The sequence below is a fragment of the Quercus suber genome, unplaced genomic scaffold, assembly GCF_002906115.3.
Source record: "Quercus suber isolate HL8 unplaced genomic scaffold, Cork oak 2.0 scaffold_104, whole genome shotgun sequence".
Lineage (NCBI taxonomy): Eukaryota > Viridiplantae > Streptophyta > Magnoliopsida > Fagales > Fagaceae > Quercus > Quercus suber.
In genome coordinates this window covers 1,191,881-1,209,198 of record NW_027069569.1, presented here as the reverse complement: position 1 = coordinate 1,209,198, position 17,318 = coordinate 1,191,881, and the positions used below count along the sequence as shown (strand labels likewise).

The window sequence follows — 17,318 nt, the reverse complement described above, 5'->3', positions numbered from 1 at the left end:
AAGATCTAGAACATATATTAATCATCTATTTTTAAAAATATTTTATGAAAAATTAAAAAAATTATTAAAAAATTAATTTTTTTTTATTTTTCATAAAACATTTTCAAAAATAATTTATCTCTAATCTTTCAATTGCTCTGTACGTGAAGATTGGTGATATAGGTTTGTTCTAAAATTTGTAGAATGCTAGCCCTAATCTTACACTTATCTTTAATTGCTCTATACGTAAACAATAAGTCGTACCGTATAGCATAAAAAGTTTGATATATTTCCATTAGTAGGTGAACCACTCATTGCCACTTTGACGGAAGCCGCCCCGTTCTTCCATTGTTTACAGTTTTCCAAACATAATTTAATGACTACTACTTTTAATGAAAAGACCAGAAATTCATACTTCAAAAAAGGAGGGTAATAAATCACTAACAATTCGGAATATTGTAGAAAGATTAACTACCCCCCTGAAATTGCTTCAATTTATGCCCACAAGAATACAGTATCCTCTTATAGTTTTATTCCACTTCCATAAATATATATTTTTCAAAAAAATCTTTACCCTATATAAATTATAGTGTAAGAATATCCAGTACCAAAAGTACCATGGACCCAGAGTCTTAAACATTTACTGCTTTCCACGTGGCCATTACTTATATAAAACTCAGCACATATAAAATAATTCCCTATTTTCTCGAGCCCCTCTCTCTCTCTCGGTTTCAACTTTCTTGCACGTATCGCCTGCGGTTTTCTCTGTTGGCGTCGTCGGGGAATTCAAAGCAAAGAAAAATGTTTTACATGGAAAATACAATTCCAAGCACCGTTCGTTTCTTCCGGTGATAGCCAACTCGAGCTTTTTACATACGTATACAGCTGTCTCTCATTATTTATCAGGCTGCGCGCAGATTCAATCAATGGCGGAAGTTATATCAGACGAGGCGGGGGTTGTGTACCTTCACGGCGACCTCGATCTGAAAATCATCGAGGCTAAATGCTTGCCAAACATGGACTTAGTCTCAGAGCGCATGCGCCGATTATTCGTTTCGTTCAGCACGTGCCACGCGCAGTTCAACAGAAATAAGCAGCAGCAGCAGCAGCAGAAGCAGCCTGCGCACCACAAGATCATCACGAGCGATCCGTACGTAACGGTGTGCCTCGCCGGAGCCACCGTGGCCCGCACGCGCGTGATCTCCAACTCCCAAAGCCCCGCGTGGAACGAGCGATTCAATATCCCCCTTGCACACCCGGTCTCCGAAGTCGAGTTCTACGTCAAGGACAACGACGTGTTCGGCGCCGATTTAATCGGCGTCGCCACCGTCTCCGCTCGCCGGATCCTCTCCGGCGAAACCATCAGCGAATGGCTGCCGATACTCAACTCACTCGGCAAGCCTCCGAAACCGGGCGCATCGCTCCGACTCGAAATGAGGTTCACGAAATGCGAGGACAATCCGATATACCGGATCGGCATCGCGACCGATCCGGACCATTTCGGAGTCCGAAACTCCTACTTCCCGGTTCGGAAAGGCGGGTCGGTCACGCTCTACCAAGACGCGCACGTGCCGGAGTCGCTGTTGCCGGAGATAGATTTGGACGGCGGGAAGGTTTTTCAGCACGATAGGTGTTGGGAAGATATATGTCACGCGATATTGGAGGCGCACCACTTGGTTTACATAGTCGGTTGGTCCGTTTTCCATAAGGTGAAATTAGTTAGAGAAGCAACTAGGCCTTTGCCTTGTGGTGGTGAGTTGAGTCTGGGGGATTTGCTCAAGTACAAGTCTCAAGAAGGTGTGAGAGTTTTGCTTTTGGTTTGGGACGACAAAACTTCCCACAGCAAATTCTTCATTAACACGGTATTTATTACAACTACTCCTTTACCACAATTGGCAAAGAGTTCTTACTGTACGAAAAAAAAAAAAAAATCAATGAATTTAAGTGATTTTGGGCTTAATTTGGATTGGATGTGCAGAATGGAGTAATGGCAACTCATGATGAAGAAACTCGCAAGTTTTTCAAGCACTCTTCGGTTACATGTGTTCTGTCACCTAGATATGCCAGCAGTAAGCTTAGCATTTTCAAACAACAGGCATGCCTTTTTTATATACTCCTATGGTTCAGTACTTATTGCTTTCTTTATATGGTTATTTTTGACTAAATCACATTCATTGTTACGGTCATTCATTTTATTTTATGAGACAGGTTATAAGCTTATTGTAATGTTTTGATATCATAGAAAACACCTTATTTTTAATATTAAAAATAGATGGCCATTTTAAAATTTTAATTGTACTTAAGAGAGGTAACTTCACTGTTCATGTAGTCTATTTCTTCACTTGTTCCTTTTAATTTTCTTCCTTAGTATTCAAATTTAGTCAACTACAAGGGCAAAAGAATGCATTGTCTTTCTTAATTTTATAACGAAATTCTAAAAAAATCATTTCTTGGTATGCAAGGAAGCCTAAATTTTATTTTTTAGTTGGATGGTTGAACAAATTGATGACAATATTAATCTTGTGGCATCTATCTTCAGGTCGTTGGAACCCTTTTTACGCATCATCAGAAATGTGTGATTGTGGATACACAAGCGTCTGGAAATAACAGGAAGATTACTTCTTTTATAGGAGGTCTAGACCTTTGCGATGGCCGCTATGATACTCCTGAGCATCGACTATTTCGTGATCTGGACACTGTATATGAGAATGATTATCACAACCCAACATTTTCTGTGAGTATTTGCATCCTTGGAACTTTTAGTCTTTTTAACCATAGCAGGCTACTTTTTGTGTTCTTCCTTGTACCTTGTTCATTTTAAGATTTCTTTTTCATTGTCAGCAAATATATTTTCCAGTCGGTAATAAGGAGAATAAGCTTTTGTGAAAATCTATTAATGAATGGGCTGTATCATTCCTTACCTGTTCTGGTCATTGACATACATACATGTCATTGCCATTTATGAGTTATTTTTATGTGATATTCAGGAAAAAAAAAAAAAAATGCCACATTATGATTATTGTGATTCCACAACTTGGAGCTGTGTAATTATTTTTGGCAACTTACAGTTTGGATGAACTTTCTGTTCAAATAATAGGCGGGAACTAAGGGTCCAAGGCAACCGTGGCATGATTTACATTGTAAAATTGAAGGGCCTGCTGCATATGATGTGCTCACTAATTTTGAGCAGCGTTGGAGGAAGGCAACAAAATGGTCAGAGTTGTCGCAGCGGTTCAAAAGGGTATCTCGTTGGCATGATGATGCCTTAATAAAGTTAGAACGCATCTCGTGGATACTTAGTCCTACCAAATCAATTCCAAATGACGACCCTATAATATGTGTTTCCAAGGAAGATGATCCTGAAAACTGGCATGTTCAGGTTAACTAGTCTGCACTTCCTTAAGTGAAGCTTATAAAATTTTACAATATTCATTTAGTTCTACAAAGTCTGAGCTATTTTATTCTGAAATTGTCAGGTTTTCCGCTCAATTGATTCAGGGTCTTTGAAAGGATTTCCTAAAACTGTATATGATGCTGAAGCTCAGGTTTACTATTTTTTAAGTGAAAATGAACAGCTAATTGATGATTTATTTATTGACTCTAGATAATTTGCTTTTAGTGTAAAATAATTACAGTGGCACACCTCATTGAATTTCATGTTTTTAATATTCTGATAATTGGGAAATTCTCTGGCTTTCACTTCTGTTGCAGAATCTTGTTTGTGAAAAGAATTTGGTTATAGACAAGAGTATCCAAACAGCATACATCCAGGCAATCAGATCTGCTCAACATTTTATATATATTGAGAACCAATATTTTCTTGGATCTTCATATGCATGGCCAAATTACAAATATGCAGGTCAATATACCCATCTCTAAAATTAGTATGTTCAATGTCACATCGTCATACTCTATAAAGTGCTCAAAGTCAACATTCTATTGTAAACATGTGTTATCTGAGTGAAAAGTTCATGTGTCCAAAGCATATCATTCTGTACTTTCAACTGGATTTCACAACTGTATGTACTTTTTACATTCTATAAAATTTTCCTTAACAGAACTAAGATGGTGTGAGTTTATGTTATATTTCCATTTATGAATTATAAATGTAACAACTGCTTCCCTAATTATGCAAACCTTTTGGCTGATATTATCCTTCTCAAATTTAAGCTGACGTGATGATTTACTTAATGATCATATCTGCCTAAGATTCTAGTCATAAGCACCTTGTTTTCCTTCATTTCTCATCCATCAACCTCTTCCTCAAAGTCACTCTTTTTGCATTCGATCAGGTGCCGATAATTTAATTCCAATGGAGCTGGCATTAAAGATTGCTAGTAAGATTCGAGCGAAGGAGAAATTTGCAGTTTACATTGTCATACCTATGTGGCCTGAGGGTGCCCCCTCATCTGCCTCTGTGCAAGAAATTCTCTTTTGGCAGGTAATGCATACAATTCTTTGACTAATAAATTACAAAGCAGATTAATAAGAAATTCTTGTGCAAGGTAAGAGTAAAAGTTGGTAAGGGAGACGCCAACAAGGAAATCGGGCTTTGTTTCTTTTTTTGGTAATACATCTCATACTAGTCTTGCTTAATTATGGGATCATGGTCTAGGTAAACATTGTCAATTTATGTCCAGGAGGGTATCTCTTTATAATTTTTTGAATTGTAAACATGTGTTATCTGAGTGAAAAGTTCATGTGTCCAAAGCATATCATTCTGTACTTTCAACTGGATTTCACAACTGTATGTACTTTTTACATTCTATAAAATTTTCCTTAACAGAACTAAGATGGTGTGAGTTTATGTTATATTTCCATTTATGAATTATAAATGTAACAACTGCTTCCCTAATTATGCAAACCTTTTGGCTGATATTATCCTTCTCAAATTTAAGCTGACGTGATGATTTACTTAATGATCATATCTGCCTAAGATTCTAGTCATAAGCACCTTGTTTTCCTTCATTTCTCATCCATCAACCTCTTCCTCAAAGTCACTCTTTTTGCATTCGATCAGGTGCCGATAATTTAATTCCAATGGAGCTGGCATTAAAGATTGCTAGTAAGATTCGAGCGAAGGAGAAATTTGCAGTTTACATTGTCATACCTATGTGGCCTGAGGGTGCCCCCTCATCTGCCTCTGTGCAAGAAATTCTCTTTTGGCAGGTAATGCATACAATTCTTTGACTAATAAATTACAAAGCAGATTAATAAGAAATTCTTGTGCAAGGTAAGAGTAAAAGTTGGTAAGGGAGACGCCAACAAGGAAATCAGGCTTTGTTTCTTTTTTTGGTAATACATCTCATACTAGTCTTGCTTAATTATGGGATCATGGTCTAGGTAAACATTGTCAATTTATGTCCAGGAGGGTATCTCTTTATAATTTTTTGAATGTGCTTTCATATTGGTAGTGATAATCTACTTTTTCTTAAGAGTACTAATGAAAACCAGTGGTATAATCCACTTATTTTCCTCACTTAGCTGGCTTGGCATGGTTGTCCAAAACATTAAATCAAGTGGGTTTTAATCCATGAGGGAAAATGCGACTCATTTTTACTAGTAAAATTCAGTTTCATTAATATTTTTAAATGCCATTATTTTTTTTAGTAATCTTGGTCTCTTGCTTTCCTCAGGCGCAGACAATGCAAATGATGTATAAAATAATAGCAGGAGAGTTGAAATCCATGCATCTTGAGAGTTCACACCCCCAAGACTACCTCAATTTCTATTGTCTTGGTAATCGAGAAGAACAACTGAAAGAAGCCTCACCTTCACCAAATCAATCATCCAAGAATGGAGATACGGTAGCATACACTTTTTTCCCCTTTTGATAATCAATAGATCTTTTTCATTGAAACAAGCTGGTGTAAACCAGCAAACACAATACATACAAGATGGATAAACTAACAACAACCACTATGCAGCAGGAATTCTGGATAAAACTAGAGAAACACAATACAAACAAGCTGAAACTCAGCCTAAAACAAAGAAAGGAAACAACCACTCTATCTAACACAAATACATCCACATAGATTTAGACAATTCACAGAGACTCCCTAACCGTTGCAAATCTGCACATTTTCCAGATTCTCTTAGAAACAGGACACTTGAAGAACTGCCATTACTTGACAGCAGAATCTTCAAAACCCCATATGCTGCATATCTTGAAGTTAATATTGGATCTAGCAAATGGTTGACCTCCCTCTATATGGATCTTGACTTGTTTTCTAATGAGGCTAACAATCTGGTCTTCAGAGTTAATCAACCCTTGGAAAATAATTGCATTCCTATGGCTCTGTGTATGATAAGCAGCAGTGCTAAATCCCAATTTTCTGCATACAGAACTCAATAATTTACCTTTCCAATGCTTCATTTCCTACGCAACAATATTATCCCAATCATCCCCCATGGATTCTTGACAGCACCCATATTTCATCCTCATCCAAATTCTCCTGGAGAAAGCACAAAAAGAAAAGATGATATCTACTCTCACTGTAGCCCTGCACATTAGACACAGAGCATCAATTGCTAAGCCTCTATTCACTAACCTTTCTTTGGTGGACAACCTGTTTCTTATTGCTAGCCAAGCTATAAATGCACATCTAGGGATGGCCTTCAGAAACCAAATAATCTTCCACCAAGCCACTATAGGTCTATGATGTCGTAATTGATTCCAAGCACTAGCAACATAAAAAAATCCCTGTTTTAAAAGGAATCCACCAAGCTTTATTTGCATCACCAATATCAATTGAAAGTAATTGACTCAAGATAGTAACTAAATTCTCTGATCTAGCAGACCCCCAGTTCCAATATCCATCATGAATGACACTAGCCAACTTAGCAGTTGTAGAACTAGTGGAATCATAAACTACTCTATGACCAAATTTCTGGGTTAAAGGACCTTCAAGGTGCTAATTGTCATACCATAGGTAGATTTCAGAACCAGACCCCACTAGGAACTTGAGATGAGGCCTAAATAAGTATCTAAGTTTTAGAATTTTCCTCCACCCCCTTGAACAATCATGAGGGACCTTAACACTCCAAAGACTTTGGCACTTTAAGTCGATACAATTTTATCCAAGCCACTGACAAGGAGCCTGCTTGAGTGAATAGGAGCAAATAAACTTCATAACTGCAGCTTTATTCCACTCTTCTGAGCCCAAGACCACCCTCTTTCTTAGGACAACAAATGGTATACCAAGCTACTTTTACAACCTTCACTGGACCATCTGAACCACTCCAAAGAAAGCAAGCAAGCTTTTGTTTTATGGCTTTTTTAACCTTCTTAGGGATAATAAAGACATTAGACCAAAAAGCTTGAATACTGAATAAGATAGATTTAATCAACTGAAGTCTACTTGAAGAAATTATGGCTGTCATTTTATCTATTAAAGGAACACAATCTTGGTATTTCAACTTTCCAGAAATAAGAGGAACACCAAGGTATCTAACAGGATAAGTGACCTTCTTTGAAGTGCAAAATATTCAACACTTGTTCTTTTATTGTAGCCTGAACTCCACCAAAGAAAACATCACTCTTCAAAGGATTAAGACATAATCCAGACATTTTACTAAACTCAGCAATACCTGATTGGATTAGCAGAGCAAAAGATTAAAAGGTCATCTGCAAAACACAGATAAGTGAGCTGCAACTCCTGATTGGATAAAGTGCATTCTTTGACCCAATCCAAATACATTACAGGAGCACCAATAGTGTGGAGACATTGCAGAACAAAATCCCAGTCAATTTAGTCATAGGCCTTCATAACATCAACCTTAACTGCACATCTAGGGATTCCCTTTTCCTTATGATAATTTCTCACCAGTTCTTGAGCTAGGAGAATATTTTCTGCAACTAAATTATTAGGACCTAAAATTGCGAAGGGTGCAACTAGGTGACTACTGCATTCATAATTAAGGACTAATGTAAACAAAGTTCCTCCCAAATTATAAGGACCTAAAATTGTGAAGGGTGCAGCTAGGTGACTACTGCATACATAATTAAGGTCTACTGTAGACAAAGTTCCTCTGTGTTGTTTGTTTATATATTTATAAGTATAGAGACAACCTGTGTGTCTGTGTGCGCATGTGTGCATGTATTGAGCAGTACACATAAACAGTGCCATTGACAAGTTGCACATTTGTAAGTTTATCCTACTGGATCAACGATATGTTCATGAAATTGTATATTTTATGATGATAGATGAGCATCAGCTCTATTCATTGGAATTCTATGAGCAAACATAAAGACAAAAAAAAAAATTTCTATACTACGCAAAAGATTGTGCAATTGATTTTTTTTTCATGATCTACTTTCAGGTTTCCGCCTCACAAAAGTTCCAACGGTTTATGATTTATGTACACGCCAAGGGAATGATTGTAGATGATGAGTATGTGATATTAGGTTCTGCCAATATTAATCAACGATCTTTGGCTGGTTCAAGAGACACTGAGATAGCCATGGGTGCATATCAACCCCATCATACCTGGGGCAAGAAGAAGGGTCATCCACATGGGCAGGTTTGTACATTCATTAAGTCCCTGGATGTATTGTACTGTACTTCTGTTGCAATCACAATTTAATGCCCTAGTTTAACTGAATTCTACATCTGGATGCATACATTGGGAAAAAGAAGAGAAAAAAAAAAAAAAAATACTTGGTTTAATTGGCCATTCAATGGACACAATATAATTATATGCTTATAGCATGAATGGTTTTTTAAATATTCATTCTTGTAAAAATTTGGTAGCCATTGTTGTGGATAAAAGAAGTTGTTATGTAAGCTGACAAAATTGATCAAAACCTTTGCAGGTATATGGGTATAGAATGTCTTTGTGGGCAGAACATTTGGGGATGCTGGATGATTGCTTCAAGGAGCCTGAAAATTTGGATTGCGTGAAGAGTGTGAACCAGATTGCTGAAGATAACTGGAGGAATTTCACGGCAGAGGATTTTACACCATTGCAGGGGCACCTTCTTAGATACCCTGTCCAGGTAGATGCCAATGGGAAAGTAGGCCCCTTGCCTGGACAAGAGACTTTCCCAGATGTTGGCGGTAAGGTGCTTGGATCCCGTTCTAATCTTCCTGATGCTTTAACTACATAGGTTCACAATTTTATCTTTTTTGTTTTGTTCATAACATAATTGTGCATTTACGTGGGCATAGAAGAGGGTAAAAAATGGTTTAAAGACGACGAGCCTTGCTGAATTGAATTTAGGCTAGCTCATAATCTGACACGAACGTTGTGGAGGATGCAATTTGTTTTGCATTGTAATTTGTAGAATACTAGAATGTATATCATCAATTCATTTCTGATTTTGTCAGTTAATTCTTGGAATCAAAATTTTATAATTAATGAAATTGACCTGGATAAAGAATACTTGTAGGGGTTTGGTGTGAATGTATTTGCGCTGAATAGCTCTACCAAGGATTGCCAAGCATTGATTAGGCTTGTAATATTAAGTTATTAACCATGTGATATTAATTAAACAGTAGAGAGGAAAAGAGATAGGGCCATAATCAAATTACATTTTTTTTATAGATATATTTAGATTGTGAGAGAGGGAGAGATAGGGTTCGAAAGTAAGTACAAAGGATGTCACTTGCATCTAATATGAAGTTATTAAATAGTGTAACATTTGAAATAATTCAATCAAAGAGAGAAAAATCCTTATTTCCTTTGTTGGAAGGTTTTAATAAATAATAGGTATCTCTATTTTTTTGGTTCCCTTGCAAACATCAGAAAGTGTGAGTTTACAAGCTCTTGGCTCTTTTTATGACTCAAAAAGAGATAAAAATGATGGTAACGATGGACCAATTAGTGATAAAATTAACAATGAAAACTTATCACCTCCTCGACAAGTTTCAAAACAGGTTTATGACTATCACCTTATGTGAAAGTGAAAAAAGTTATGAAAAAGAATTGAGATAAAAAGGTATTACATTACTTGCATCCTAATTCGTCAAAAACCAAATCAAAATCACGCAAATGCTTAAATTAGACCACAAACAAATCTGCCAATTTCAAATGAAGAAAATGAAAAAACACCAAAGCATTTATATTGGTCCACAACATACAATCATACATTCCCTCACGTTCCCAACATTGATTATTAATCTCTACTACCTCCCAAAAAAGTTAAAAAAAGAGAAATATGAAATTATCCTTACAAAGAGTGTTCAAACAAACTTAATTAACAGTAACTTTTCCCACCATCCCAGCTCCCTGGTGGGGTGAGCAGTAGAAAGTGTAGCTTCCTTTTTCAGTCAAGGTCACAGCGTATGTCTCTCCTGGAGCATTGAGGAGGTCCTCCTCACTCATGGAGATCTTTCCGGCATCGACACCACCGGGAATTTCGTCCTCATCGAAAACAACGTTGTGGGGGAATCCTGCATTGTTCTTGAACACTATCTTCTCTCCAGGGGCCACGCTGAAGGTGCTGGGAATAAAGGCCAATGACCCATCATCACCACCAAGCAAGACCTCAACAGCCATGGCATTGCTTGCAAGCATTACACTTGCAGCAGTGGCTGCAACAGCAACACCCACATCCTTGAGTGAAGCCTTAATGCTAAGCCTTGGGACTGGAGAGACTGATGAGACTTTAGCTGTGGCACTCACTTTGGCTGCACCAGCTGCCTTAAGGCCTGTGAACGATGGGATGGTAACAGCTGCAGAGGTGACAGTAGCCATGGGATAAGGATTTTTCCTTTTACTTTTTGGTCTAGTTTGAGAGTTGGAGGGGGATCAAAAGAAGAAGATAAAAGGGCTTGATTTTAATAGTGTGAAGTGTGAGGGGAAGTGAGGATATTTTTGTGTGGTATGAATTTGTGGAGGGATTTGTGGTTAGATAATGGATGGGTATGGTGTATGTATGGGTGGATAAATGGGTTATCTGCAGGGAATAGCTGCTATTGGCTGGGTTGGATACTATCCTATGACGTGGCTTGGATTTTATGATGTGAGGTGGATATTGTGAGAACAAAAGTATGCCAAATTAGTGAAAGAGGATAAGTTTTGCATGAAGAAAATGGGAAAACAGCCCCTGAATAAGATTTGCATCAAGTATTCTTTGGCCAAGTAACCTGTCCCCCTAGGAAGACTTTTTATTAAAAAAAATTGTTGTAACTTATAACAAATGAGAGATGGATTTAAATTCTAGTTCTCCTTAAAAAAAAAAAAAAAAACAATCTTTGAACTATAAAATTCAGGATTGTTTGCCAAGGGTTGTGTAATTGAATTGACACCTCAACATACACAAGATGCTTGAGGGTCTAGGGAGAAAGGGTTCAAGTTGCAGGTTAATAGCACTTATAAGTTGTAACTATCTCACAAAAAAAAAAAAAAAAAAAAAAAAAAAAAAAAAAAAAAAAAAAAAAAAAAAAACCTCAGGAGTCCTAGAAGATTTTGCATTTGCATAATGGGAACATTTGACAGTGATATTTCCCTCTATAAAGTATGTGAGGTAATAAATCAGCCACGGCATTCGTCTTTCTTCTTGAGATGTGATAAGCTTTCGAAGGTTACTTGTGCCAGTTTTCAAAGAAATTCATATTCACTAATCCACATTCTTTTTCCTTGACCACTAAACCCGAATACCATAATAGGTTGAATGATAGAAAAGTGTTAAATTTCGTTATATGTGTGCTTTGCAAATGTTTAAGCAACTGTTTCTGTATCTTGCTATCGCAATTCGCAACCTTGAAAATGTGTGGCACATGTAGCATTTCTGCCACAGATTTTATTTTAATTTTTTTGCCGAGAAAATCTGTTACAAACTTACAAGATATTGAGATAGTGGCATTGTCGCTACAAATTCTTTTGGTAACACAACCTATGAAGTGCTGATGACCACAAAAGCAAATGATCCAAGTGTAAATATAAATCTTTCTTTGATTATTGATATCAATTTAAATTTATGGAGACAAATTCTCGTACATCACCTATGGTTGCTTTTAGCGAGTGGCTTCTAATTTTCCTCTCTCTGGGCAGGCATAATTTGTTTATGCTTCTTTTTCTTCTCAATTTTAAAATAAAGGTTGAACCTTATTTAAACTTGGCAAAAATGAGCCGGACCCATTAATCTACCTGAAGCCAAGCAGAAAAGAGTATGGATAATAAGAATAGTACCTTTGTTTCAATGGGCACGATAGGCCTCCCTTGCATAGAAGACTTTCCTTCCAAACTCAAGTTTTTGGCAATCCCTTACCTTGAGTATCAAGGAGATATTATAATATACTAGGATATTCTCATTAATAAATAGACCGTGATTTTGTTAAATGTCATAGGATACTGTAATTTTGTAATATCATATGTTATTGTGCTTTTAGGATTATTAAATCTAATGTATTCTTATAAATACCTTATATTGAGTTTCTTGTGACATGTAATTGAGTATGGTAAAAATATTTCCATTAAAATATATAAAATAAAGATGTAGTCATTGAGGACTCTTAATTGTATTTGTAAGTTGTCAATATCAATATGGTAAATCCTTGCATCTCTTTTTATTTTTTTTTAATTTTTTTTTTTTAACTTCTTTTTCAATGGTTACAAAACTTCATACCACCATCTTAATAATACGGGGCATTCTAACCACATAATACGTTTTAAACAATAAACCAATGAAGAAAATAGATCTTTTCATGTATGTTAATTTTGATAAACGATAGATGCACAACTTCTTCCTCTAAGTCTCTAACCTTCCTTAGGATTATATAACTTATGTAATTTGCCCTATATGACAACAAACAATGAAAGTACAGGACTGTAAACTCACAATGGTTCAAAATTTTTGTGATATATATATATATATATATAGATATATATGATTCTTCAGCAAAGCAGCAAGTTTCTTTAGTGTAAAGCTTGTTCTCAGTGATCGATGGAGAAGCTAATTGCTAAGAACTGTCTAGACCCGCTACTCCCTAATGACTTCTCACAATAATGTAATTAGCAATATTTTGGGTTTCAAATCTTGTTTTTTAGGATGTCTATTTCGTTGGGTCAGAAAGTAAACTCACAATGGTTTAAAAATTTTGTGATATATATATATATATATATATAGATATATATGATTCTTCAGCAAAGCAGCAAGTTTCTTTAGTGTAAAGCTTGTTCTCAGTGATCGATGGAGAAGCTAATTGCTAAGAACTGTCTAGACCCGCTACTCCCTAATGACTTCTCACAATAATGTAATTAGCAATATTTTGGGTTTCAAATCTTGTTTTTTAGGATGTCTATTTCGTTGGGTCAGAAGGGATTGCAATGTAGCTGCTCATGCGGCAGCAAATTTATCTCTCAGTTTTAATGAGTTTTGGTTTTCAACAAGGACAATCTACCAGGAGCCTCAGCTGCTGTCTGAAGGTAGATTGTCCAACCATTTCTTCTTCTTAAACAGAAATTGCAGGTTATCCAAAAAAAAAAAAGTTTCTTTGAAAGTTATTCATCTTGTAAGAAACTGAGAGCAGGTAACAAAGGATCCTTCCAAACAATATATTGACAGAATAGCTTGTGACATGAATCCTCCATCCACACCTTAAGAGCAACTGTCTAGTAACTCATACTCCCAAAGGCTCCAATTAGACACAAAGTTCAATTTTATGTTTTATTTTGATCAAGATACAAGAGTGCAGCAACAAAATCTACTTCCACTTCTTTCAAAGTATACTAAGTACCATTCTGGCTCCACCATAACCCCTCAAACCTTTTTTTCTAAAAATTTATCATGAAACGGGATAGCTCAGTCCACTAATTTTGTCGCTCATCCAATTAACAGCAATCAATCCTCATATATTGCAACAAATATTTCCAATAGAAATTTATATAAAATAGCTCAGTTTTCTTTGATAAAAGGAATCTTTCAACTTGTACTCCCCAAATTTAAACTATGTACACTGGACTAAGTAGCATTGCATGTGTTCTACTGCTGTAAGACATAAAAGACATCCTCAATAGCTAATCAATGTATAGCTTCCTAGATTAACATCTCTCATCTACATGCATAAATAGCCAGACAAACCATGATTACAAACAAACAATCATTGTATGAAATTATGAATAACCAAATCAAACAACCCCTTTTTTAGTTGGATGGTTTTACACTTGAAGAATTGCTTCCCAGAGAAATAATAAATCTTAAAACAAGCTCCATTCTTAGACCTCTCATATAGGGCAATTCGTCAAATAAATAACCTAATTTGTGGGCTGTATTGTTGTTTAAATGGTAACATTGGTATACAAGGACCAAATAATCTACATCCAGCCTGTGCCCGACAAAAGCATAACCATAACTCTTAACCTCAAGTAAAAGCCTAAAACAGAGTATATTTTCAAATAAAAGGTTGTTATAAATATAATTATCTCTATCAAAATTCCAATCTCCAAGGCTATCTAGAGATTACCCTCTAACCAAGAGGAGTAAAAAACAACGTATAGGAGTCGATCACTAACATGTAAGTGTAATTATTATAAACATTAACAACATTGTTTTGACGCTTTACATTTGATCAATTTCCATTGATGAAACTATCAGTATGAAACTAAAAAATAATAATATTAACAACAAAATATTCACAAATGTGACACAAATATTTACACCACTCTCATTATCATTTCACCTCATCATCATCATCATCATCATCATCTATATCAAGGTAATTGAAGCCCAAATCCCCATTAGAATCTCGATAATTGAAGTCCGGGTTCACATAGCACTTCATCTCATGAAACAAGTTCAAATTATCCACCAGCTTATGAAATACATTACATCCACAGCACTGCCAACAAGTCAATTTTTAATTTTTCTTAAACGCACATAAATTCACTTTTTTTTTTTTTTAACGAAATAAATTTTTTTAAAGAGAGAGAGAATTGAATAATGAAATACGAACGAACCTGAACGAAAACGGTGCCGTCAGTGTAAGCGTGGGGATTGATAGCACGAGTGGTTCTCTGCCCACAAACGTTGCAAGTGAAGGCAACGCGCATACGCCTACGTGGCGACTTTGTGAAGAGAGACCACGGGAAGGTCGATATCCTCTCCGTACCTGATCCACTCTCGGCGGCTCCCGCTGGAGCCGACAGACCCTCCATACCCGACCCGGTCGTCCATCCTCTCACAGACGCCGCGCTCAACACCAATCCCATCGCCGCATCCTATTTTCATTTCCCAAATTACCCCCGAAAAACACATGAATTTACCAATTCTTTGAAATTCCGATAACTAAATAAATTACCTTGGAGAGAATGTGATTGTGGAAGAGAGGGACTAAGCTGGAATCTTTGGCTTTGGAGTCGGATTGGAGATCGGAATCGTTACCTTCCTCTGAATCAAAACGAAGCGTTTCGGTTAGAAAAAAAAAAATTTTGAGGGAAAAAAGAAATGAATGAAAGAAATAGTAGGAGAAAGGACGAAATGTTGTACTTTTGGAAGAGATAGGGAAGGGGAAGCGGACGAGTCTTGGTGAGTCGGTTCTCTTTGGGGAGAAGATTGAGAGTGGAGAAGAAGATGAGGAGAGAATGGCAGAAGAGCCAAGGGCTTCCATTTCGATCACGCTCAGGCTCAGATTCTAGACGGTTCTGTTCTGTGGGGGCTATTGATCATAGATCAAACTCTCTCCGTCTCCGATGATGAAGATGAGCAACGATTTCACGTGTTACGGTGTTTTGTGTAGTGTTGTGCGTACCCACAGGATGAGCTGATTGGAAGGATTACGGAATAGTACGGAAGTGTTGCGTTCAAGAAACTTTAGCATCAAATAGCTGTAAGTTAAGTTATTATTTATTTTGATTTTAACTTTCGGCTGAAATTACATTTTTTCCTACTAATAACAACTACAACTATTGACTGCCATTTAAAATTGAGAATACACTCGGTCAGGCTATAGCCTAAAACATTGATTTTACGCCAATCAATAGATTTCTGCCACGTCATTTTTATCACTTAAATCCCTCTCTAGTCTCCAAACACAGAACGAAATATAGAAAACCCACCGCCCTACTTCCTCCCTCTTCCATCTTAGCTTGTCCAAACCTCCACCACATCACACACCGAAGCTCACCACCACAGAGGTCGCCAAAGCTGTGCGTGGAGCTCCGAAACATACCGAAGTCGAAAAATTCATGCTGCACAAACGGTCATGGCCCTTGCTTCAATTTAATAAATACCATGGCTTATCAAACTCAAAACTTGAGTTTCTAGTTCATTAATTTCTAGTTTTTCAGCATTCAAACATGAACAAATTGAAAAACCACACAAAGCTACATCTGTAACAAACTGCCCACACAAAAACTTATACAAAATAACATGGAAAGAAACCAAGAAAAAGAAAACTATATTATGGGTAGTATTCAACAAAGAGAGACCAAGAATAGTTCAACCAAAACTTTCACCCAGAAAATTAAAAAAGGCTCAGAATAGAAAACTCAGGTTCAAAAAATAAACAAAAATAAAAACCCCACACTATTGCCTTCAAGAACAGATAAAAAAAAAAATACTATCTTTTATAAAAAATTAAAAAAAAAAATCTAATCCCCAATCCTAAATTCAAACCAACAAACCCAGATTGATATATTACTCATTGAAATGAAAATGAAGTGAGAAGTGAGAAGGTATCTTCCTCTTGGGGACAGCCATAAGCTCCATAGATCCACCAAAGGAGAAACTTGGGAACTCAAATCCGAATACAGATGAAGCAACTTGCTTTCCAGATGAGTTTAGAACCAAAATACAGGAAAAAAAAAAACCATAAATCATTTGGTTATGAGGCTCCAAAAAAACCCATAAACCCAAAAAAACCCATCAATAATTCAAAATCCAAATTGGGGAAAAGGGAAAATCATGAAAAACAAACTTTTGGATCGTGGTTCACAGCGGCTCCGGTATGTTTCCGATCTCCACGCATAGCTCCGGCGACCTCTGTGGCGGTGAGCTTAGGTGTGTGGTGTGGTGGAGGTTTGGGCAAGCAAAGATGGAAGAGGGAGGAAGGAGGGTTGTGGGTTTTCTGTATTTCACTCTGTGTTTGGAGACTGGAGAGAGATTTAAGTGATAAAGATGACATGGCAGAAATCTATTGGTTGGCGTAAAACACTTTTACGCCAAGCCTGACCGAATGTATTCTCTTTAAAATTTGTTGTGAAAAAATTGTAAATATAGCATTTCTCACAATATTATCAAAATTTTCATGTAGGGACATGAACAAATTTGACTAACATTTTTCACATAATGTCAAGGTGAGTTTGCTTATCTTCAGTAGGAAAAATGCTAAAATCACAAACTATTTAAAATTGTTGATGCAGTAAGTAAAAATGTAATATTAATAGTAGATTCATAT

At 36.5% G+C, this 17,318-nt stretch overlaps 3 protein-coding genes across 3 annotated transcripts; 1 reads left to right on the top strand and 2 right to left on the bottom strand.

Moving 5' to 3' along the window:
* The first annotated feature begins 660 nt into the window (after positions 1-660).
* LOC112004455 (phospholipase D delta) lies at positions 661-9,363 on the top strand. The gene is made up of 10 exons (XM_065775079.1): positions 661-1,841; positions 1,958-2,074; positions 2,519-2,713; positions 3,077-3,358; positions 3,456-3,524; positions 3,691-3,838; positions 4,272-4,420; positions 5,616-5,786; positions 8,302-8,502; positions 8,795-9,363. Exons 1-10 carry the CDS (start codon positions 906-908, stop codon positions 9,086-9,088), a joined length of 2,562 nt encoding a protein of 853 aa, XP_065631151.1. The 5' UTR covers positions 661-905; the 3' UTR covers positions 9,089-9,363.
* Positions 9,364-10,012: 649 nt separating this feature from the next.
* Positions 10,013-11,020, bottom strand: LOC112004456 (plastocyanin). Its single transcript, XM_024036705.2, has one exon. The coding sequence runs from the start codon at positions 10,675-10,677 to the stop codon at positions 10,174-10,176; it is 504 nt and encodes a 167-aa protein (XP_023892473.1). The 5' UTR covers positions 10,678-11,020; the 3' UTR covers positions 10,013-10,173.
* Positions 11,021-14,432: 3,412 nt separating this feature from the next.
* LOC112004470 (uncharacterized) lies at positions 14,433-15,761 on the bottom strand. Its single transcript, XM_024036725.2, has 4 exons — positions 15,410-15,761; positions 15,222-15,310; positions 14,881-15,141; positions 14,433-14,762 (listed from the first exon to the last, which is right to left on the bottom strand). The coding sequence occupies exons 1-4, from the start codon at positions 15,528-15,530 to the stop codon at positions 14,595-14,597; spliced, it is 639 nt and encodes a 212-aa protein (XP_023892493.1). The 5' UTR covers positions 15,531-15,761; the 3' UTR covers positions 14,433-14,594.
* Between the last annotated feature and the right edge of the window lie 1,557 nt (positions 15,762-17,318).

Coding starts and splice junctions, on each gene's coding strand:
- LOC112004456 (XM_024036705.2), bottom strand. CDS start 10,677: ATGGCTACTGTCACCTCTGCAGCTGTTACCATCCCATCGTTCACAGGC.
- LOC112004470 (XM_024036725.2), bottom strand. CDS start 15,530: ATGGAAGCCCTTGGCTCTTCTGCCATTCTCTCCTCATCTTCTTCTCCA. Junction 15,311..15,409: donor CTTCCCTATCTCTTCCAAAA/GTACAACATTTC, acceptor GTTTTGATTCAG/AGGAAGGTAACGATTCCGAT. Junction 15,142..15,221: donor ACAATCACATTCTCTCCAAG/GTAATTTATTTA, acceptor AAATGAAAATAG/GATGCGGCGATGGGATTGGT.
- LOC112004455 (XM_065775079.1), top strand. CDS start 906: ATGGCGGAAGTTATATCAGACGAGGCGGGGGTTGTGTACCTTCACGGC. Junction 2,075..2,518: donor TTAGCATTTTCAAACAACAG/GCATGCCTTTTT, acceptor ATCTATCTTCAG/GTCGTTGGAACCCTTTTTAC. Junction 3,525..3,690: donor TATATGATGCTGAAGCTCAG/GTTTACTATTTT, acceptor CTTCTGTTGCAG/AATCTTGTTTGTGAAAAGAA.